This window comes from Bombus flavifrons, chromosome 12, assembly GCF_040668555.2.
Source record: "Bombus flavifrons isolate JBK064 chromosome 12, iyBomFlav1_principal, whole genome shotgun sequence".
Classification (NCBI taxonomy): Eukaryota; Metazoa; Arthropoda; class Insecta; order Hymenoptera; family Apidae; genus Bombus; species Bombus flavifrons.
The window spans coordinates 7,828,019-7,852,915 of NC_138453.1; the positions used below are offsets into that span (position 1 = coordinate 7,828,019).

The 24,897-nt window shown below is 37.7% G+C and overlaps 1 protein-coding gene across 11 annotated transcripts in view; it reads right to left on the reverse strand.

The window, feature by feature from the left end:
- 5-HT1 (serotonin receptor) overlaps positions 1–24,897 on the reverse strand; it is a 162,108-nt gene that overhangs the window by 29,244 nt on the left and 107,967 nt on the right. For all 11 annotated transcript variants that reach the window (XM_069124637.1, XM_069124632.1, XM_069124634.1 and 8 more), the window contains 2 exons: positions 16,194–16,629; positions 3,583–3,716 (listed from right to left, as the gene is read on the reverse strand). In XM_069124637.1, the coding sequence (XP_068980738.1) occupies positions 3,583–3,716; positions 16,194–16,311 (252 nt within the window). In that variant the 5' untranslated portion in view covers positions 16,312–16,629. The remainder of the gene's footprint in view (positions 1–3,582; positions 3,717–16,193; positions 16,630–24,897) is intronic.

Genomic DNA, 24,897 nt, shown 5'->3' on the forward strand with positions numbered 1-24,897 from the left:
GCCAAGAATAGCCAAGTGTTCAGATGCTTTCGGACAACAGCGCACGTTTTTTGTTTGAGCAGCTGCACAATTTTAAACAAGTTCAGAGCGGAGAATCGCTATCACGGTTTGCCTGCGTGCACGTAAGCTTAGAGTAGAGGCAAGACTACACGTCAGAATGGTGAAACACATTAAAGGCGCTGTTTGCCGGTAAGAAGAACGTGAATTTCAGTAACCGTCCAACTAAGCGGGAACCTAACTTAACATTGGAATGGCAGTAACAGTCAAGAAGCCGTATGTAAATCATCTTGAAAGCGTTGAACGCGGTCTATAATTTCTAAGACAATATAACGTAGAGAAGTTTCTTTGGCTAATAAGAAGCTGCTCATTGCGACGTCTAGCTAGGAAGCTGTATATCCGTCACGTGCATTACGGAATGAGGAATTGCTCGAAGATTGAGATCGAGCACCTTCACTTCGGAGGATTACAGGCCCTGGAATTCCTCTGATATATCTCCCCTTTGATGGATAAACGTAGACGCCTACTTTAGCTAGATTGTGTTCTACACTTAGATGGATTTCGTAGAATTTACATACGAAAAAAGTTTTATAAAACATCTGCTTAAAGGGAAAGGAATAAAATGGTAATCGGTGTTTAAATATTAAATACTAGTTTGTCAGTTTGACGAATTAATTAGTCTGTGTAATTAATAGCTACTAGATGAAGAAACTTCTCTCATGTATCCTCCTATGATTCCAGTGAATTAACAAACAAGAAACAATTTCTTAAGATTTCAATAATAGAAAAAAACAAACTCTTATGGTGTCAACGAATTAGGCATTAATCTAAAAGCTGATAAATAAATGGTAAATTCATCTGAAAGCAGCACCAAGTTAATTTCTATATTTAGTAGTAATAAATTTGTAATAAATCGTGAATTCTTATCGAATTTCTATACATACGCACAGCTTCTGCATTTCTTACTATTTGTCGGTTAAAAATCGTCCATTTTTAGTAAACTCATTGAGAACACAATGTAAAGATCTCCAACTCCAGCGGTGTTCTCGTAACATACAGAACGCGTTACGCAGACGGTGCAGATACATTTGCAACTCCTTGCAGAGACTCCTTGCTTGGATACTCTGCTCGCAGAACGCTCGAATTGGGAGACCCTCGGGTACGATGAAGTTCCGAAAAGAACATGAAACGAAGACTCCGAAGTTCCTATGTGGTGTGAATTCATTGAAATCGGAGCGCAGTATTATTCTGTTCTCGTGGAAATATGTCGACAACAGCAGAGCTACAAGAATATAATCTTCGATCACTGATTTTTTCCTCTTATTGTAATCTATTCTAATCTTGACTTTGTTAATACAATAATTCTATTGATATTTTCGAAACTTTATTCCAGAAGCGACTAATCTCGCGGCTTTATAATTAATTGGATGATCGAAGTCCTTAAATTGCTTCAGTGCTGCAGTTTAATTTAGATTAAATGTTCTGTAGTGAGCTCCTATAGTATGATGAGATGAGATTTTCAATTTGGCTTCTGAATCCCTGAAATATTCATTATCAAGTAATACCGATAGAAAGAACCAATTATTCTACTTTCCCAAGTTCCAAATCCCTGAAATGTTCGTTCCCTTGCTATTAACTTCCCTACATTTTTGCATTTCTAGATCCCATTATTCCCCACTTTTTATTATTCAATTCTTGGTTCTCTCTATATTCTTAAGAATCTTTAACTGTATTCTGTTCAACGAGCCGGGTCAGAATGGAGGTAAATAAATGATCGGGACATTCATAAATTTCAGATATTGTGTCACAAATCCGAGAAGTCAAAGTAAAGCTTTAACGACCCACGTAAATCCTCTCCAGCGAATAACTAGCTACAGAATGTTATTTTCCCATAAAAGTTATTTAAATACAGTACCTTGTTGACAGAAAGAATAATTAATTTTTTCATTTCTTAGATTCTTAAATTCCAGCAACATCGACCGAAAGAATCGATTTCCCTATTTTCTGGATTCATAGGTTTCGGAACAACAAGTTGCATGATGCAAGGATTTCGAAGCAACTTCAATCATATCACGCGAAATTCAGGACAATAGAAACGACGAGGCAACTATTCGAGACCGGTGTAAACGATTGTGTAAGTTGCCTGGTAATCGTCTTAACAACTTCAAAACGGTAATTAATTTTCATAGAACGACGGGCGTAACGAGTTTCTTACATAATGGGGAGTCCGTTTTAATTATACATCATCGTCTGCAAGTTGCAGGAGCTCTCGAGTCTTCTAAGATTTCGTAAATCCATTGGAATACATTAAACCGAAACAATCCTGCTGCTCCTCTGGAAGAGGAAACGAATGAAATTGAAATCGAATCTCGTTCACTGTTGAAAACAGTGCTAGTGAGTCCCGCGATTATTTTCTCAGAATGACGAATTTTCCCAAAACTTCCTATTAACTTGGTCCATTCTTCCACTTATTTTCTTATCCTTTTTTAAATTTCTCAATTAAAGTTAAACTGGTCTATTACCAGCGCACAAGATGAGTACTTCTTCGAGATGACGAGAGTTCGGCCAACTACTTGGTTAATTCTCTGTTAAATCATGGAATTTAATCCGGCGCAAATTGTATCGAACGGCTAAAGCCACTAACTGCAAACGATCTTCGATAGCTGGCTTTGAACGAATACCGTTCCGTCGTAAAACTTGGAGGCAAGAAACCTTATGATCGATCTACATTTGCTACGAAATTGCCTAGGAAAGTATGCGAATACTTGAAGAAACCTCTTATGAATATATATTATGTGTCTTATACGAAACAATTTGAAATTCTATTAGCGCTATAATGAAACACGATTATCATGATCATATTGGTCAAAGGAGCCAATTTGAAAATGTATATAGGGGTTAGAAATTGAGTTAGAGTCTTGTCTTATTACGGTGATAATAAAATTTCATAATGTTTTATACTCGTATAATACATATGTTAAGAGTTCAAATATTTTTCCGAGCCACTGTACGTATTTGTAAAATGAATGCGTTAAATTACCCGTAGCTTGACAAGATACGCGGTAACCGAATTTTCGAATGAATTTCTGAAAAATTTTAGCCACCAGAGAAGAAATTAACGAGCCGAGTTGCCTCGTCCTTCTCCCTTTTCGGCGAAAAGCGTTCATCAACGTTGAAATTAAAATTAAATTCTACTCACCACACGAACGGTATAATACGAGAAATTTGGGATTTTTGGACTCATTCAGTTTGTCTTGCAATACGCTAAATTACCATGGAATTTAAAGATCGGTCGATTAAAATTTTCTTCTTTCATAATAACTTTGTTAATTAATAATACAACAAATAAAACATTAAGCGTTTTTTTCCGCGATGGAATTGTTTTCTATTATAAATATTACAGTTATAAATTATAAATAGACTGCGGATGTATTTTATGTATTTTTGGGAAATTTCGTGCTGTAAAAATACATATAATAAAAATACAACATTCTTTGCAATATTTAACGAATAACGGAAATTACTGCTCGGGTTTACACATCCGCGGTTTACTTATGAACAGGTAAAAATTCAACACTTCGATACCTCGTAAACTGCTCCAAGGGGCATGACCAGGCAAGCGACCATAAGATCAGCGACAGCCAAACTGACGATCAAATAATTCGCCACTGACTGTAGATTTCGCTCGAGCAGGATCGCTGCTATCACGAACAGGTTCCCTGGAACAAAAATTTGTTTTAGAAAATCCCCCAAGTACTCCATCCCGTGAAGATCAAGCAAACATTCCCTAAAACAGCGACTTAAGCTTTCCGCATAATTACTCGTAGGAAACTCTAAATCGTATGCTTTCAAAACATTTCACAGTCTGTTTCATCAGCATTGAAATAGGTGACGTTATCAAGATCCCCTACCTACACGATTTTAGCGCGTGCTTTGAGGTGGTTCGCTGCAACTTTTAGGTTCACCGGGAGTCGCCGTTTTAATCATACATCCGGTTAGTTGCGCACGGTCCTCGGAACTCGCGTAAATAATTCATAAGCTGATTACCAAGGAACCCCGAAAAGCACGAAGCTGAACGATTCTCATTTCATTTTCGGTGAAAATTCCACATATTACTTTCTTCGGTTAATAATTCCGGATAAAAGATGGTCGCTGGTAGCAGATTTTCCGGATGCGTAAACTCTTCGAGTAAATTAATGTCGAAAATGGCGGGGATGGGGGGAGTTTTTGATAAATAGATACACCGATAGATATGGTAATTATGTATAGTTTAACTTTGATTTGTTTAAGCGTTGAAAGATCGATTATAGTTCCAAGTAGATGCAATAAAAATTGATCAACTTGGTGTGTTGTACTACCTTGTAGTTGAAATTCGGTTCTCTGGTTTGAATAAAAATTGGGCGCAACATTTTTCAATTTTCTTTATAATTCAATTTTGAAATTTATAGCCTAACTAATGTCTTGTGAAATTAGTGATGTGAATGAACTAAAAATATATCCAAATAATGTTACAAGTCAATTAAATTATTATTGAGTGGCAAATCTAAAATTCTACTTACGTATCATAAAACGAACTATTAAAGTTATTTATAAAATAACAATTGTATTTCACCGTATCATAAATCTGGCCTAACGAAACTCTCCAACATTTTCCATGGATAATGATATGGCATCTTGCTCGTCCTAGAGACAAAGTACCTAAAATTTGACAATTTTCAAGCTAAATTCCTAGTCGACGTCATCAATCTTCGTTATCCTTTGAATTTCACTTCCACTAGCGAGTAGTGGTTACACTCGTGCTAATTATCCGCAGTCAGTGGCGAAGGTATTGCAGGTAGCATCCATTTGTCAGCAAACGGTGGACGTTGAAGCAGAGGCAACTAGCTTGTTACATTCTGTAATTAGTCTTTCGACGCTGTCGTCGCTTTGAAGGCTTAGCAAACGTTTTGACAATCGCATAATCAGTTTATTCGTTGGCCAGGTAGCGAGCCTTTAAACGAAACAGACACGCCAACACCATCGTTTTGCGAAAACGGTTTGCCAAACGCGTCCAGTTTCGGCCTGTCTTCCTATTAACGTGACGGTTTTTGAAAAATTAATTTACAACGTTGGACGACGCGTGTCGATCTCTGTCAGAGCGAACGTACAACGAGCAATTGACGTAAACTCGCAGCGGAATAAATAACACGCGCTCTCTGCGAAACGTTTATTCGATACAAAACGCACACGTCTGGAATATTTTGCAGGAAAATTCGTAAATTTATCTATCGTTTGCCAAACCGAGAAGAATCGAGAGATCGGACATTGTCCCATAAAACGATGAATTTGAAACGGCACGTTCTTCCAAACTTCACGCCTCATCGATCTTTCATTCTTCTCTCGAATCACGTGCCACGAGGATATTCACGCGCGCGCGCGAATATGGTTAGATATTTGTTCCGTATTTATAATTACATGACGGATATATCTATGTATTTCTAGGAAATTTGGAAACGCAACATTGCAGAGAAAGCGCGTAACGTGAAAAAATATATAAAATATCAACAGTATCTAGTATTTTTCATAATACAATTGGTACATAACATACAACATACAATAACATACATAACATACAATACAACATAATACAATTGGTACAATTTTTTTTACCAACGTTCTACTTTTTCGATCATGTTTTCGAACATACGTATTTGCATAAAAATCAGAAGACTTTATAATTCATCGAAGTTCGACCCAATTATCGCTGCAGAGTAGATTGGTTTCTACGTTTTGCACGGAGTTTGAATCAATGTTGAAATTAACAGTTTCCCGTGTTATAGGCATCATGGTTTGCGTTACACGGTTTTCACTCCATTTCGACCACTCGTGCTTGTTAATAACGGCGCGAGTACTTTTCACGTCCTAACGCAATAATTTTCCACGGTAATTTGCACGTTTGAATCCTTTTTACGATGGCCGATTTTTTTTCATGTTGGTGAGCGGGTATAAAGTAAACCGACGTTTATATCACGAGAATCGTCGATTTGTAACACGTGTACACCGGAAAAGTCGCGTTGAATCCGCGGATCAGAGGGAACGTAGTTTCACTGCACACGCTGTCTTTTTCTTTTTTTCGCCTTCCACATTTTTCTCTCGCCGACTTCGCGAACTAAATTGTTCGAGCGACAGAAAATCGAGCCTCGAAGCCGTCACAAGCACTTTACTGCACCGTAAACTCCAGACTCCGCGTAAAGCGTTTAATACGAATAAATGAACGGTGCTTGGCGACGAGCATTTTCAAATTAGCGGTCGCGTTCCGGTCGTTTGCCCTGAAGATGGTGTTAAACTTATCCTTCGTTTCGTGGATATAGTACAGTGCGCGTCAGAATTTTAGTCGTATTCGACTGATGAGAAACTATTTTCTTATTTTAAACCATAGCGCGATCGTAAGCTCGGTAGTAAAGTCGGTAAAAGGTCGCAAGCTTCGGGGAAAGATCGTGCGAGGATTGCAACATCGACGAGAAATTCGTTTAAGGGCTCAAGCTAGAGATCGTTGGAAGATCGTACGATTAAAGTCAAAGTCTCTTGGAGATTTTAAGTCGGTACTTTATTCTTCTTTAAGGTTACGAATTCGATAGAAAAAAAGTAAAAATAAAAAAAGAATAGGTTGAGAGCTTGGCGTAGTTAGTAAACGCAAACTCCTTTCAGAATCCATCGAAGATCATCCAATGAATATTACAATTTCTGGAATATTAGCTTTCGTGCTTGAGACATCTCGGGCACATAATACTTTTGTATTTAACATTAAGAAATATTAATTTTTATCGTATATTAAGGAATAAAAGTATTCATTTATATCATCTGTTAAGAAATATTTATATGTTTATAGTTTACTTTATCCTCGTTTGTAGTTCTACGTCGAGCTGAACTCGACATCGATCATTCATTTTGCCTTTAGAATATGAAATAAAGTGTTTCTACCTAATCCCAATCTATATAGACACGTTATCGGTCATGGAAATGTATAAATAAAGCGAAATAATTATGAACAGCCCTCTGAATAATTGCAGTTGATCAATTTCGTTTCTAGAAAACTCACATAATCATATTTCGATTCAAAATTTTATCAATAGCATGTACCAATTCGTTGCGTAATTTCAAGTGAAAGAAGAACAGATAATTCTAGTGTTAAAGTGATTTTTAAATTTTAGTTCACGTTCGCGAGCAAAAAAAGCACCGCCGCTCAATAGAATTCACCGTTTCATTCTTAAAACTAGTCGTTTGAAAGAGGTCTCTTCGCAATCACGAATTCATTCTTGATCTCATTGCTCTCCAACCTCTACGTCTTACTAAATAAACCAGGGAAATACACTTTCCATCTTTTATCCCGCATTCATTCATTCGTAACGACGCTTCTCTTCGCTTCGTACAGCTCTTTTCTGTAACAAGGAATTCGTGACAGTATCCAACGTTCGTTAGAAGCATTGAACCGTGGTCGTTAATCGCAGTACAACGTTTTATTATAAATGAATAGACGACACACCGCTTTCACTCGAGAATACAAGATGCGTGACGCGAAAGCTCAACGTGCACACAGGCTTAAGCGGGATGTTCGTGTTTCTGCTTTCAAGGCGAACTGTACGAACGCAGGTGGAATACGTAAGCCGGTACCACCTGTGGTCGAGAGCCATTCTTCTTAAATTATTCAATTTCTCTCCCACGGGATACGCGGCTGCACGCATCAACGTTTTCGATCCACGCGGTTGCTATTGCGAAATAATTCTTTTCTCTTCACGATACGTCGCTGTTGCACTTTACGGCTACTTTCACCAACCTCTTACAGTACGAGCTGTTTCCCCCCCCCCCCCCTCCCCTCTTCCTCCATCATTCTATTACTATGAGCCACGAAATAAAATTGCGCCAGGATCAGCGAAGAGAAAACCTCAACGTTCCAGATGGTAATCGTAAAACAGTGGAAAGAACGTTCGAGAAATCGCACGGTCGAAGTGATGGTAGGGGATGAAACTGGGATGAAAGCTGACTAAAGAAATGGCAAATGGTGATTGTCTGGAGGAAATTCGAGTTTTATCTTCTCCTGTTCGATGCACGAGTCAAAAGTCATTCAAATTCAGGTGGAATAAGAGCGGCATGTCTAACGTTATATACGAGAACGGCGATTCAAACCATGGCTCTCTTAATTTTGTCAACAGCTGTTCAAAGAACATTTCATTCTAGAGAACAACTTATCGATTAATCATTATTTTTTTAGTAACCATTCTGGTAATTGCTCCGAGGGAATATTCTTTAGAACAGTAGAGCAACAAGCGAATCGTGCAATTGAAATGATCATGGAATAGAGAAGATGAAAGTCGAACTTATCCCAAAAGAATGGTAAATGTCGATGGGTTGAGAAAAATTTGACTTTTATTCTCTGCTTTTGAATGGATGGAGTTGAAAGTCATTTAAATTTAGACGAAGAGCAATAAGTATATTTTAATGGACCCGGAGAGCGAAATGAAAATAGCTGTCAAATACCATAGGCGTAGTTATTCGCTAGCAATACGATGAAGTATTGAGTAGCTAACTCAATATTTATTGGGCAATAACGCGAAGCTTATGGACATCGAGTAACCAGTATAGCTCTAGATCAACGATTTAAGCACTTTGATAGACGATTACTCACGTGTAAAGATTGACGTAATAGTCGGGCTGAAATAAAAACTGACACGATTTTCCGTTATTACGCGATTCAGCTGATATTCGACTGATTAGTAGACGATTAATTTTTATTCTCGTAATCATCGTAAGTGGTCGAAACGAGCCGCGCATCAACGATAAACATCTCGGTGCGTTAGAGTTTCGTTGGACTCACGATACGCTCAGAAAGAAACGATTGATATTATTCAGCAATAGGTTCTGGTACAGTCTTTAGCGTCTAAGAATTTTTACAAAACAATAATGGTTGTCTGAAATAATCGTTTAACAATTAAAAACAATCGTCATTTTTTCACAGTCTCAACCGCCTCTGTCTTAAATGGTTTCCCAAAATAATAAGAGGAATTTAGACGTTTTCCATTGTGCGACATTTAATCACGATGCACAATAACTAATATTATGGTTTGATAAGTGTTATTTGAAAGCCAATAATCACACGCCATGTGACAACATGTGAAAATTGTGACATAATTACGCGGAGCGTTTTGGTCGTTGTCAAGCGTCCGTAAAATTACTCTAATTTCGACACAGATATGGATACCTGGGCAATGTTCAACGGGCCGTTAGTTAGGCAGCGAACTGTACTAATAACAGAATTTACAGTCAGACAACTCCGAGAAAGGAGGAGAAGCCTCGGTCTACGTATGAATATGTATGCCGGTCAAACACTGACATCGTCCCCCTCAGGCGCTGGTCACTGCTAATCGAAGTACTTTTCTACCCAAGCTTAATCGCATTTGATGTTTCTGACACACTGCACGAGCTCTCCGAATTAGCTCAGATAGGAACTTCGTCCTCAAACTTCGTCTTTGCGATTCGATTGAATTGGTACGCGATCATTAGCAATGCAAGCATTACCGTCACCGGTTGTAAATAACGAAACTTCACCAACCAAGTTTTCGAACATAAACGAACTGTAAGTTGGTTTTGATAACTTGATGAGCCTGATGAAATTCGAATAAATCACTGCCAACCTTGAACGAGATAGTTTGCAAATTGTGATAGTATATTTTGTTTGTCCGTTAAATTTTTCGCTTTTAAAAGGGAAGAATATAATAACGACACTGAGATGTAAATACTCTTTTGTTTAATCATTGTCGATATTAATGTCAATGACATTTTTCAGCGAATAAATCAACAAATGTTTCTTTATGCACCGCTTGTTTCGTTAAGAGTATTAATATATGAATTAATCTTGAATACGGTAGTTTTCAACCGTGATACCATTTTGTTCGCCGTTCAAATTTTCCGCTTTCATAAACGGCAAATATAATATCGACACTGAAATGTAAATATGTTTTCGTTTAGTCATTGTCGATTTTAATATCAAAGAAAATTTCCACCGAATAAACCAACAAATACTTCTTTACACGCAGCTTATTTCGTTAAAGGTATTAACGTATGAATTAATCTTGAATAAGGTGGTTTTCAAACGTGATACCATTCTGTCTGCTCTTTAATAAACTGTCCATTCTTCTAAAACAAAAAATATAAAATCAACAGGGAAGCATAAATACGTTTTCGTTGAATAATCGTCGATTTTAGCTCGAACGAAATATTTCAGCGAGCAAAATTAACAAATATTTCTTTAAACGTAGCTTATCTGATTAAAAATATTAATGCACGAATTAATCTTGAATTGGAACCGTCTCCAATTATGATACTGTTGCTCGTTAAATTTGTTCAATATTTCTACAAATACAACAATTGTGTACGTACTTCTATAAAGAGAAAAATCTAAAATCTACATGGAAGAATAAATATTTTTTTCGTTGAATCGTTAATTTTCGCGGAACAAGATCAACGAATAATTCTTTAAACGAAGTTTGCCTGATTAACGGTATTAACACCCGAGTGAAGATTTTTCATACAAGAATCAATGAGCATTTTCGTCACGAATCAGCGATACATTTTGCTAAAGTGAATATCCAGGACGCAGAGTAACGGCGTGCGCGATGTGCGTTCGAGCGTTAGCCGGCACTACGAGCCGGAAACTTACTGTCATATTTATTTCCGGCTCCGTGGAACGTTCACTGGCGCGTTCCAACTTTCCAACCTCGAACACGCTAGTCAGATTGAAGTAGCTGAATTCTCGCTGTTCTTGCCGACGGTTCTCGAACAATCCCTCTCCCCTCCGGTTTGAATAAACGTTTCAGAAAAAGATCTTCCACTTCTCGGCAAATGCTTCCTGCTCGAGAATGTCGAATTCTTTCTGAGACAACTCATTGATCTCATGTAACTTTTCCTTTAGTTCTAAAGAAGTTGCGGTCGACCGACGAACGTCCAACACGTTGTTCTTTCTAATTAAACTACTTCGTGGTTGCATTCAACTAGCCACAACTCATATTTCCAAAGAAACTTTTCTTATTGTTCCTCCGTTAGTTTCCCCGGGGTTTTCGTCATATCCTACACGATCCTCTTTCGTTTCGTCCACTGTCCCTCTTCTTGTTCGCTACTGTTATCCTTCGGATCGAGTTAAGTTATGTTAAAATATATAGAATACGATGTTGGTCAATAACTTCTTCTTGCTCGTGGAAATTGATGAGAAAGGTAGATTTGTTTCGATGAGAATGGAAGCATTTAGTATTAGGGGTAGAGTAATAAATAATGGAACGCGTTTTGAATTGATGGACAATACGATATGGTAAGGAGAAAAATTTTATACAAGAACTATTGGAGACAATAGAAAAAAATTATAATCAGATTTAATTGGTATTTTAAATATATCCATAATATTAAAAAATATTTTGAATTTTGCGATGAGATATAGGTATTTGTATGATTAAATAGAAATTTATTATTTTGAAACGATATTTGTCGAATTAAGAATCCTGATAATACGTGAAGAATATTTTATACTTGAGTAGATTTAATTCTTATTTAAAGTACTATATTAAATGAAAGTATTTTATTTAATAATTTTATCTAAATATTCTGAATTTTAAATGAAAAATCTAAATATTCTAATTTAATCCACTATTCCAAAAAGCTGCACAAAAAGACGCTGGAGGAAAACGGAAGGATTAAGAAGGAACAATAAGTACAATTCCAAGTAATAGCCTGCAGTGGTTAAAAGAGATAAAATAATCCCTGAAAGTTCCAGCCAGTATTATTGAAGATTAACAAAATAAAATATTCTACTTACAATTGGTAGCCATAGCGCCAAAAATATAAAGATTACAAACATCTTAAGATATAAACTATCCTAGAAAATATCGCCAAAACTAATAAATGGATAAAGAAAATAATTATAGAAGAAGCAGATAAAGGAGAAGAAAAATGTAATAAAATACGAAAGCTTCAAATCCAAAGGAGGCTCGACACTAAAATGAAGGAGACGATAGTAAAACAATCCTGTCAACTTCCACGACTCGAGTAAGGGTTACGCAGATGGTTCATCGAATCATCATCAAACGAAACGAAACTACCAGTAACATTCGTGGATCATTAAGACACCGGATACAGGCTCGAATCCTTCAGTGTAGAATGATATTACGCGAAGGGATGGCAAAGTAGTATAGAGGAGGCATAAAGGTTTACGAACCTTTTCTATACAGCTTAAATAGGCCATTCACCATCCTGGACGAATAAACTACCTTCTTTCTATTTGGTCATCGTAGACGTATAGAGGAGACGCGGTCGATATAGGCAGCGTCTCTTCTCGCTATCCTTGACGTGAAAAAGACATCCTACCTTTCCAAAGAACATCCTCTCTCTCTCTCTCTCTCTCTCTCTCTCTCTATATATATATATATATATATATATATATATATATACGTATTAAAGAAAAATCGTGATTTTGCCTATATCGGTGTCTGACTCGGCGAAATCGAATCTGCCGTTTGAAAGCAGCAAAAATTCTACGATTTGCGGGAGGATTAAAGAAGCAGGACGAGCTTTTATTGACACGTACGATAAGCTACGTTGCGATCCGCCCAACTAAAACGTTAATGTCATTTCTTTGCTATTATGGCCGAAAGAACATTTCGCCCTTTGAAACGACTCCACGAATTAGAGGAAACCAGCGAGCCGTGCTCCAATTGAATTCGCCGATTGAAAGTAGAAAAATTCTACTTTGTGGCAGACAAAGCCCGGCGATAAAATTTTTAGGTTCCTCTGGTGTTTCCACGGTAATGAGGACAAAAATTGGGCGATTCATCGATCGTCGGCTCGTGTTTCAATTACGTGCCCTACGTTCAACATTTGATTAATGACAATCTACTAATGGCGAGGGGAATTCGCTAACGAAATTAATTAATCGGAACTAGTAGATAACTTCGTGCACGTTAGTAACGCCGATGCTCGCTTTAGATTTAGGTGAAGCAATCATCATTGCCGATGCCCCCGCGATCGTTACTGTACGAAATTGGCAATTATCCAACGAACTAGATATCCTGTAGCTTTTATGTAAAAAAGTCTACGCCAAAAGCGGACGTTCCTTATTTGCAATTCAGCAGTCGTATCTCACTTATGAAAATTAACTAATTAAAATTAATGAAAATTTAAAACGCTTTGTGCAATATTCGTAATACGTTCGTAAAGAGTTTTTTTCACACAGCTGCTCGATTTACATGATGAACTGAAAACTGCGTAAATCCGTAAGTGTTCGCAATGTCCAGCCAATAATTAAATTTCCATAGTATTGACCCCGACGTTCGAATTCGAAGGTGCAAGACTGATTCACAGATTGGAAAAAGGTTGTTTCGAATCGCATTAAAGATGGGCGAAGCAGAGAGACAAAATGAAAGTGAATTTTAAAACAACTCGATCAATTTGACAATGAATTGCCCAGTGGTTCAGTTTTTCTCAGTATTTGGCCAATTTTGAAAACGTCATTTCGGCGCAATACAATTCCCTTTTAATTCTTATTCCCTTCGACACCTCGTTCTACTTTCTTCTTTTCTCGATCAAGAGCAGAAAGGCTATCAGAAAATTACCGATGTCAGCAAAAAATGTAATTAACAATCCTTCCAAGATGGCCCGAATCCCGTTAGCCATTCTCAGAAATGGCACATCCCAAGGATAGGCTGTCTTAAATTTTGCAAATTCTATTCGCCTTCGAAGCAGCCAGAAATTAAGTAATCTGCATCGCATCTCCAGTTTATGAAGCGAACTGTTCCAGTGTCGCCAAAGAAGGGTCTGATATCTAAAACCCTATATAATCGTTATCTCCTATAATTTAGTTTCTTCGACTCTCTAAATTATTTAAGATCATATCGTTTATTTTTCTAGAAGGACGATCATCTTGAATTTATAACGGCGGATGGGATAAAGGTTATATCTTTAATGGCAATCGTTGACTCGATATTGATTAATCCATTGGAAGCTAAAATTTTATCATAAAATGATCTTGAGGAACTGGAAATTGATGCCCCCGGGGCGATTTTGCTATTCTCGATTGTTGTTTCATCTTGACACATAGAATATCCCTGACCTTACTTGTGCTATGATTTTAGTACCACGGTGAAGAAATTACAAGTATTTATTGCTTTTTTAAAGGTTTTTTAAGGTACTTTAATATATAATAATTTAATACATAATAATTATTAAATATGATCCCACTGAATATATTGATTAATATTAAATATTTTTAATATATTCTTGCACTAAATATTTCCTAACTCCCATGTCGTACATTTTCAGGCACGTTTCTAACTTTTCCAATATAACCGCTTAACCAGTCTAATTCCACAGCAGCTAATGAAACTCCAATATCTCTTTAACACGTACAATACATTCGTAAAATATATCTACGAGTGTTCGAATACTTTCGTAAGCTTGTACATACTGTACATATAACTCAAATATCCATTTAAAAATGGAATTAATGTTTCTGCAAATATGTTAGAGACCATCGTATGCACAGGTCTATGGAGAGGAATAATAGATTCTTATTGGCACTTTTTTCAGAGACATTAAACACGCGTTCGCTATGCCGAACGAAGGTCTCATGAAATTCTAATCGGACCATTAACTCTGAGGCGCCTGATAGCTCTCCTAGCTCATTTCGTCGCCGTCGAAACGGATATTTCCTCTCCGTGCGCTACTTTCCAAGTCTTTCGACCGATTCTATCCACGTAGATGCGTGCGTGGATGCGTCACACGGTTACCCTCGTCATTCCCGATAATACATTACGCGGCGCGGAAACGTGTCAGCTTTAGATTAATCTCCCATTGTACTTGTGTGGTGCACCGTTCACGCCGTCCGCGAAACTACACGTTGACAACAGACACCATTACATCGACCAACAGAGAGACAGAGCTTGCACGTGCAGGCTGCTTGTACAGTAAGCGGAAGGAGAACGATTAATTGATTAGACACCGACAACCAGATTCGAAGTTTCCACTCACTCGTGTATATGTTGAGCCGTTTTTGTAAAATTGATGTCCCATTTCGTCGATTTGCATCCGATAATCAAACGCACTCGAACGCCCCTGCTTTGGCAATTTAAATTAATCGAAAGGTTAATTTTGCCAGTTCTCTGTCTGGTGAAAGGGAATTCAAAAACAATTAACACGCTGACTGCCAACATAACCGACGTTAATACATTTTTTTTAGAATGATCAAAATACGATAAATTTCATGGATTGAAAAAGGTTTAACAGTATGAGTGACTCGGATAGCATTGTCAGACAGAATTACGCAAAATACAATATATTCTGCAAAATTTCAACTGTGTGATATAATACGTTTAAATCTGTTGCGGATGCCAGGGCGAAATATATAAAATTCACGTGGCAGTCAATGGAGTTAATGCATTTGACATTTCCATAGTATCAATTGAGATACTACAGAGGTACTACCAAATGATATCAGATTTACTACGCTTAGACCCAATTAACACGTAAATGCCGTAAATATAGGGTGAGTCAATAATCGGTATAATTTTGTAGTCGTTGTACCTACTTTGAAACACTATAAATATGTAATAGTTTCCAATCTTCTGGTAATAATTACAAACTAAACAAAATAAATGGAATAATAATACCACTAATACACTGTTCGATAAAAAAATTGCAACACCTTGATGCGACTTCGTATATAAAATGTTGCTACGTTTTTGGTGAGCAGCGTAAATTGAATTGAATTCGGTATAAAAACTTTCCCTATTTACACGTATACTCGTTTCTATATATAACACTTACGAAGTTTCTCTCAATCTCCAGCAACTCCAAAAACCATTTCCTTCTACCGAACGTACTTTCCAAAATATTCGCAGCGATAGATTAATATCGAACACCCGAGCGAACTGGACCATCAGATCGTCAATAAGTTGCCCCTTCTATGCTCGATACTTTTTAATGTGTCACCCTGCACACACACACACACGTACACACCTACTTCGAGACTCGTCCTGCGTTCAACAGCTTTTACTTTTCCAGTTGGAAGTTCGCCAATAAATGAGGCCACGAAACAAATAAAACTTTCCCCGATCATTTTTAACAACTTATCAAATTTCTTGGTCGAAGCGTCGAATCCAAGAGTAGAAGGCAGAACTTACCAACAACGGTGACGAGTATCAGGAGACCAAGGACCAGAGCCCTGAGGATGATCGAGGCATCGGTGAACGCCAACCCGTCGGTGGACGAGTTCGCAGCCTGGTTTACGTGTTCCTCCATGACGTATGAGATATAATCCTCTCAGTTCCAGCAGGCTCTTCAATGTATGTCGGCTATCATCTCCTTAAATAGCGTACCATGGTCCACCGGTACGAGGTGATCCGCGAGATATGAATCTTCTATTCAAGGCGATCTTGGCTAGTCGACTTCTTCGAGTTCGCCAAGTTAGTGTCTGTTTGTTGAAATTATAATACGAATGTCGTCGGCTAATATCCTCGTTCGCCGCGCAGAATTTTCACCGTTATCCATTTTTCGCGGACAACGGTCACAATTTTGCCCAACGACTTAAAGTCTTTTCGTTCGAGTCGGAGATGAGCTCTGCAACAGAAAAAGAAATGAATTTTAATTGGTAGAATTGGTGTATCAGGTTGAAAAACAGATGGAAGAAGATTGAAGAGGTTTTACTATGGTTTACTGGAATAAATTGTGTAAGCCAGCTGAGAATCGATCAAAATCAAATCGCTTTTTCAAACGTGCTACAAAACCATCAATTAGTATCTGCAGTAATAAAATTTTACACCTATGAATATGGGAGCTGTATCTTTCTCTCGCTTCTAACTAATACAATTTAAATATTGGAAATGCAGAGAATTTCGTGTCAGTGAATTTTTTACATAAGCGTTGGCATTTGTAATAAAAAAAGCAGAATATTCTAGAAAAGTCTCGTACTTCTTTCTCATAAGCCCTATAATTTCTCGTGTATTAAGCTGCACGTTATTCTAAATTCACTCGGTTCGCTGTCGCTTCACACGAATCTTTCACAATCGCTCAGAATTACGCTACTACAAATTTCTTTCCGCTCACTGAATATACATACGCGGATCTATTTTTTTATCGAGTTAGTCACGTTATTCAGACGAAGTCTCTTTGGGAAAAACGATCGAAAGAAATGAACGAGTAGTATCACCTTCACGGTGGTACGCAGAAGTAACGAAATTGGAGTAATCGATCGACAATTATTGGAATTGAAACGCTGACTGCCGGTGCAGACCGTGTTCGGTTATAAATATGGGCAAAAGAGAAACGAGGTAAAGGGAGAGAGTATAGAGGAGTGAAAAATAAAAAAAAGAGAAAAAAGAACGAGAGGCAAAGAGGTGTGTGTCCACGATGAACGAGCATCATAAAATTGCTTGCCGAGGTCACGTGCGCTATATTTAATTTTTCGATAGACACGTTTCATTAACTCTGGAGCTAGTGAAACGATTCTGGCTCGCTGTCTAGATTCAATTGTTGCGCGGAATCAAATTGACAGGTCCGTGAATTACCGTTTCATAGATCCGTGTCCGCGCGATGACACTTTTAAATACTTCATCAGACATCCATCGTCCATTTGGTAGTCGGACTGCACGCAGAAAAATTCCATCGCGAGTTTCGTTGCGAATTAACCGCCGGTCAAAGTGACATCGATGATACTGGAGAGACACCAGGCGGGTACAAAACGAGAGGAAGAGGATCGTTTCAGGTCAAGAAATTTCCACTCCTTCGAGACCATTAAAAAGTTAAAAAGGGGTGTAAGAAAAGGTAAAGGAGAACGAAGAGAAGTACTCGTAAAGATGCGCCAGATAAAACAGCCACTTTCGCGGGTTATTAAATAAATTTTATGGCGATTCGCCGCGCGAGAAATGTCGCTTCGCTATTTCTCTTCGTTATTTCCATTTTACTTTAATACGTGTTGACGCGTTTTGCTGTTCGTTTTTTTACCGATGCAAAATTCATCTATTTTCCCTCTTTCTTACACTTTTCCTTCTTTCTCTCCGGTCTCAATTCTCCCGATTTTCTCTTTTTTATTTCCTTCATTTTTCTCGCTGGTATGTCTCGATTATTGATGTTTCTCTATCCGGTATTCCTTTTTTACATTCTTTATCCTTTTTACATTTTTATCTTCCTTTTCTTCCTATTCTCCTCACAAGTTTCCTTTCTTTCTTTACAGATTCCCTTTCTTTTCTTCCCTTCCTTTCCTTCTTCCGTTATTAACTCGCCTGCGTGCTACGATTTCCAAAAAATCTACAATCCTCTTCCCTCCTTTCTTTGTTCTCTTCTCCTTTTTCTTCATCATGCCTCCCATTCTTCCTTCTTTACTCTCACACCTTCCTTATTTTACCTTTCTTCGCCTTTGTCCATCCTTCCTACCACTTTTTCCTTTTCTCTCATTTTCATCCGTACCAGAGCGGTGAATTAACCACCACGCCAGCGCCCGTAATAATCAGTGACGTTCCGATTAAAATAACGCAACGAAACAGCCATATACCATAAATCGTGCGAGCGATGTCGAAATTCTGCTGGAGAAATAATTTTTTAACGCGCGCGCGCTATTCGTAACTAATACTATCGCGATCCGCAGCGCGTAATGAACGCTGCGAAAAAGTAATTTCAATTAAAATTCGTTCCGAAGAAATTCATCAAATGGTTGGCGTCCATTTCCCCGCATCAATTTTACGGGGAACAGCGTCGAGAAGTTTCCTCTAACTTTCCTGACTTCGTCCTGCGCCATTAATGACCACGGCTCCCCTTTAACGACCAGCAGCGTTTCAACAAACCTGGCAGGGATCATTTGTACCAGTTTTTTCAAAGTAAAGATCTCTCCTTCTCTATATATCGTTCCATAACGCGTTCAGTATCTCCTCAACAAATTATATTTCCGCGGAAACGCATCTTGCTCAATATGTTTTTCGTTTCTACGTGTCTCACGTGTATAGAGTGAAGTTTCCGTGGTACGTGATGAAACAAAGGTTCCCCTTGTTTCCTCGACGAATCGAACGTCGTATAACGTGCCGTTGTTCCATCGGGCGGAGCATTAATTGCACCATTGTTTCGACAATGTCGTTAATCGAATAAAGTAGCAGCTCAACTCTAGGAGCCAAGTATTAATTAGTTTATCCCGCGAGCTATCGGCTTGAGAGCTGCCTCTGTCTGTAACGAGCCGAATCCACTAACGGAAATGAACGTCGTCGTCGCGTGAACGATCATTTTTTTCGTTATTGAATCGAGCAATGATGGTAAAATTGTCGGATGGGGGATTAATCAACTGCTCGCGTGAAATTACCATTGAAACGTCGATTGATCGATATTGTAACCATATTACTCCGAACTACACTTCTACCAATTTCGTCAAAGTTCAAATTATAACAGACGTGTTATGTTTCATGATTAAAACGTCGGAGAATCTTGAAACGAAGATGAATTACTTCCTGACAAGGATCGATGATTGAACGATTAATCTTTGGAGAAGAATTAAAATGAAAAACATGTACTATATAATCTGTGGTGATTTTGCAACAACAAATTTCATTTAAATGATAGAAATTATTTCGAGGATTTATAAGAGTACGAAATTTCACAAATAAAATTAATCTCTTGTGCCCTTATCTCGAACTTCGATCACTTTACTTTCCAACTTTTATCTCAAAGTTGTAAACTTTCATCAATGTTCACGATAAAATTCATTATATTGCTATATAAACGTAGCCGAGAATTGTGTATGATTCCGACAATTACAATGAAAAGATCGTTACTAGACAGCAGATCCGTTGGAAATTCATACTTCTACAAACTAGAGAAATGTAATCTAAATGGAGATTCGTTCCCTCGCTTTAAATATTACAACGAGTACTATGTATTTTCGATATATCGTATAAATTTGCATGTTACGCGCATTCTATGCATTTTTCAACGTTCTTTCTTTCTTCTTTCTCTCCGTTTAGCTGTGGCAATCTTTAAATTGTCCACTCTATTGAGGGAAGTTCGGTCGAATTAGAAATCGTTCAGGATTTAGGGAAGGATGAGGATGTTTCTAAGCGGCTTCGAGTGGCCTTCGAAAGCCGGCTAAGAGCTGAGCCAGTAATCCGCGGATCTCGTAAGCTTCTGTAAGCGGAAAGTCCTCAGAAGAGGAGGGAAGTTAGTTACATGAGGCTAATGGAAGCCAGCGGCGGCACAGCTAAACAATATGGGCAGCGACACGCTAACAAAGTTGGCCAGGCCAAGAAACGTAATTAAGGCTGCAGAAGTTAAGTTAATTTGGAAATACCGAGTTAACCGAGCCGTCGGGCTCGACCGGAGAACGCTACGGTTCAAACTAACGGGCTTGTCTGTAAATCAATTCCATGTCATGGTGTGCCTGGCTAGACGCCACCCAAGTGTTCAGGGTGTGATAGAAACGTACACGTAACCGGATGGTGGTTTCTATACATTAAAATATCACTTTCTAAAGAAATGGTTTGAGTTAAACCATCGGTCTTGAAGCATGAATTTGTTACACGTTAATGGGGATGAAGACAAAAATTATAAATGTTATAAATGTTATAAATTATAAAATGTTCTAAAATGTAGTGCTCATAATAATATATACTAGATATCTTCTTGAGTGTTATCTTTTTAATTATGTCCCTCAGAATATGAATCAACAGTCTAATCATGAAAATTATTTCGTTCAAAGTTCTACTAGAGAGACTATACGTATATGGTTAAATATTTATTTGAAGAAACGAAACCTCGTATGTTCATGAAAAATATAGAAAATGTATTTGTACAGATACTAACAGTCTGATCATGTAAAAATTATTTTCATTAAATAGGATAGAACTGTTAAAGAAACTACATGCAGCTACATTTTTGTTTGAATAAAAAAAACTTCATGTGCATTAACCCAATATTAAAAAGAAATATAGAGATATTAGTAATGGAAATAAAAACACAAAATGATAGAGAAAATGATCCCTTAATTGTTCTGCGAGCAGCATGGCGAAACTTCAGTCAGTATATCACGCTAAACGTTCTTCTTCTTCTTCGTCCAAACTGCTTCTAATTAAGCAAAACGTCGGATGCACGGTTGTAGGCTAATACAGATTAATGTAAGAACTCTTGGTCAATGTATCGGGTCAGTGAAAGTAATCGCGTTAATAGCCGCGAGCTTGGGTATGTTCGTTATCCGAAGGAACCGGTCATAAACGATGAAACTTTATTTTCCACTCTCTTGAACAGCCGGAATAACAAATTCTCCACCCCGCTGCATCCTCACCGCCGAGGCGCAAGTTTTAATTAAATGAGAAACTAGAAAATCGCGGTCCCACGTAACGCCTTAATCTGGATTTTGCGAAATTTTCCCGGTTTAATTCCAGCGCGTGAGTCCGCGATAATCTCGAGTAACTCTAGTAACTGGCCGCTTTGACACAACACGTCAAATAAGAGTATTTGACAGGTTGAATCCTGTTACGTTCACAGAATATTATTTCACATTAAAATTCCGCTTGTATAATACAATTCTACTACATTAGAAAATTAATTTTCTGATCGAATCTATGGACCAGATGTACCAGAACCTATCCCACTTTCCACAGGATGTACTTTAATTACAAAACTGCGGGCAAATCAAATCGTAGTAATTTTGTTTCTCATAATCATCATAACGAAATACTGCAACGTGTATCCGAAATTGTGGTACAATGATTATTACATTTCATATCTATAAACGGAATTTATATTTTTCGATTTATATTTACAGATTCCACGAAACAAAATAGCGACTGTTGTTTCAAATGACTAACTCGCTTGTTAATTTGTATATTTTAAAACTTGTGCATTTAAGATAATAATTTAAAAAAAAGAAAACGTAAGCGCAATAACTTCGTATAAAAACGAAAATGACACTAGAAACGATTCTTTGCTTTTACGATATATACTCATTTGAAAAGTTAATGGTTAATGTAAAATTTTTCGCTGATTCTCGCCAAATAGATTTTTTAATGGTCAGAGCCTTTCTCCATATGTAACACAGGAAATGTTTTTTTCCAAATCCATTGAAGCCATTAAAACCATCGAACCCATTTTCCCAATTTTCACCGGGCGCCATTCGATTTGACTTATGAAATAGTGGAAAATCTGGCCCTCTAAAACACCGGTGCAGCACTAGGGTAACGTCATTGTCGCGAAACATTACAACTGGCCGCAATATTGCCATCCCTTTCCACGGGAAAGACCCCCGGGAACGAAACAAGAGAGCGGCTCGCGAGAAATCGGAAGGGAACTGTACCGGTTGCGCGTCCCATGAATAAAATATGAATCAGCCAGTTGCCGCTGTGTTTTTAGCGAATGAAACGCGGCACTCGTATTGGGGGCGGGTTTTCATTTCGTGTAGCAGGAAACGCGTAATTTTTCATTCCCGTACGAACGCAATAAAGGTGTACGCACCCGTTGGATCCTTAAATCGTGTAATAATTCTCACGAGATGTGAAATTAAACGAAGAAGAGACGAATCCCGATTTCATTTCCAGGTTTCACTGTGTCATTCGACGACTACACAGGCTCGTTTGTACACATCTTTTATGAATATATCATACGCGTGTTATACGAAACGTTTTCAAATTTCATTAGCACTGTTATGAGATTCGACTGTCATGAGCATATTAGTACAGGTGGAAACGAATTTAAAAATACATACAGAAGCTACAAAATATTTGATACAAGTGTACATTTCATAGAAATCACGAAAGTGTTTAAACAGTTAATTATCCATTATATTGATAAACTTTAATGTTCGTATTTAATATTTCTAATGGGTTTAAGATACCTATTTATGTTATGCAATGCTGTAATATTATTTAATACAATTCATAATTGTGTGCACGTAAGTTTTGTTGAATATATGTTTGCAATAAATGTCTCGTAATTTCTGTATACGTTAATTAAATTGCGTCTCATTAGTGTATCTCATTAGTTTCTGTCTCATAATTGTGTCTCATTACTCGCAAATGAAATTCCACTATACATATTGTATACATAAAAATTATCTATGGTAAGTACTCAAACATTGTCGTGGTCCAGTATATATCTGAATGTTCCTAATGAAATTGCGCAAGAAGGTAATTAAAAGGAGAAGAGAATCGTTCCTCCTACGTTGAGGATACGCAAGAATCTAGCAGGCAACACTCTCAAACCCTATTATTGCGAACGGACGCAAGCTTTCTTGAAATGAAAAGATACTGCGTCATCATAGAAATGGATTTTCCCAGGCGTTTTTTTGTGTGCTTTTCATACGATAAGATTCGCTCGCCTTTGCAGTGGAACTTTGCAACAGAAATAATCCTGATATTTGTACCGGTTATATCTCTTGATCATCCGGATTCTTAAAACGTCTCGTGTAACGAATACCAAGGACCATTAGCGAGTATAATCTCGCGAACAAACAGAACAAACACTCGTGAATCCCTTCCTTGCCTTCTATAAAATCGTTCCTTAAGTAAAGTCATCTTGCCAACCCTTATATGGTCCTGCTGTAACACCATGGAAACTTTAAAACTGTCGGCGTAAGTCTAAATAACCGGCTGCAATACGTATCCAGCTAATTTGACCGCGTTTACAAGTAAGACCTCAAAGTTTGTCGTTAAATCATACGGCAGACGGTCGGTATGGCGCTAGCCAGTAGCAGGACAAGGCTCGTGGTTGTTAAGCGCATTCACCAAGAACTTAGTTAAGCAAGGAAGTTCGGTATCAGGAGAACGAGAGATACACATACAACATATACGTATACGAACCGCGATAGAGAGAATAGGGAACACGAAGATCAGCCAATACTCGCCACCAACTCTCATCTTAGCTCTCTTGGATATTTAGATTAGGACACAGTAGAACTTGCCTAGAAATTTGTTCCAACTTGTTGGAGGACAAACAGTTTATACAATTGTAATTCACCCATTTTCTACGCTACTTAATATTTTTCGTTCACGTGATTGGAGCTGGCGACCTGATAAGTGGATTCGCTCGGCGAAAGTTCAGTCAGTCAAATATCAATTAAAATTTCGACCCAACAAATGGAGTTTTACTGTACCACTGTCGATTAAACATCTGGAGTTTTAGTCTCACGAAGTTTGATAACGACGCTCGTAAAGGTGTCCCATAAACGCATCGCTTTTCACCAGAATAACGCTTGCATTAAGTCGGAAAATTGTATATCTCAATCGTATTACGAAGTGTGAATTTCATTCTCCAGGTGTCAAAGTTGCTTTCACAGTCAGAACACGCAGGTGGTAATGTCTCCATATAAACGATAATTTTCTTAGATTCGCGGTGAAACAAGAGAACAGTAGAATACGGGTAAGTAGATACGGGACGTATGTGATCAGACATGGAGTAAAGTGGTTATATGAAACAAAAGCTTTTGTTATGCGCATAAATTGGTGTCTATTATTACCTTCTACAACACTATAGCGTGTACATCAAACGAATTCAGAATTGTTCTTAACTTATCCTCAAAGAGGTACCAAAAAGGTATTTCATTATAATATTTCAGTATTAAAAAAAGACTCGTACGGTTTATCAATTTGTTCCTTCTTTGGCATATAGAATTTATTTTGGATAACAACAGATGATTTGGTGTATTAATATTCTCGTTATAAGAATAAGTACGTTTGTATTGCGAAATTCCATTCGATCGTAGTTTGCATAATAGAGGCTTGAAATTAACTTGTTCATATAAACGAGGCGCGGATAAACGAGATTTTGTTATATTGAGATAGTTTGCTTATTCCTCGTATCACTGTTATCAGAATCTCGTCAGGGACTTACCACCTGGCGAGACATTAATATTCACTTTGA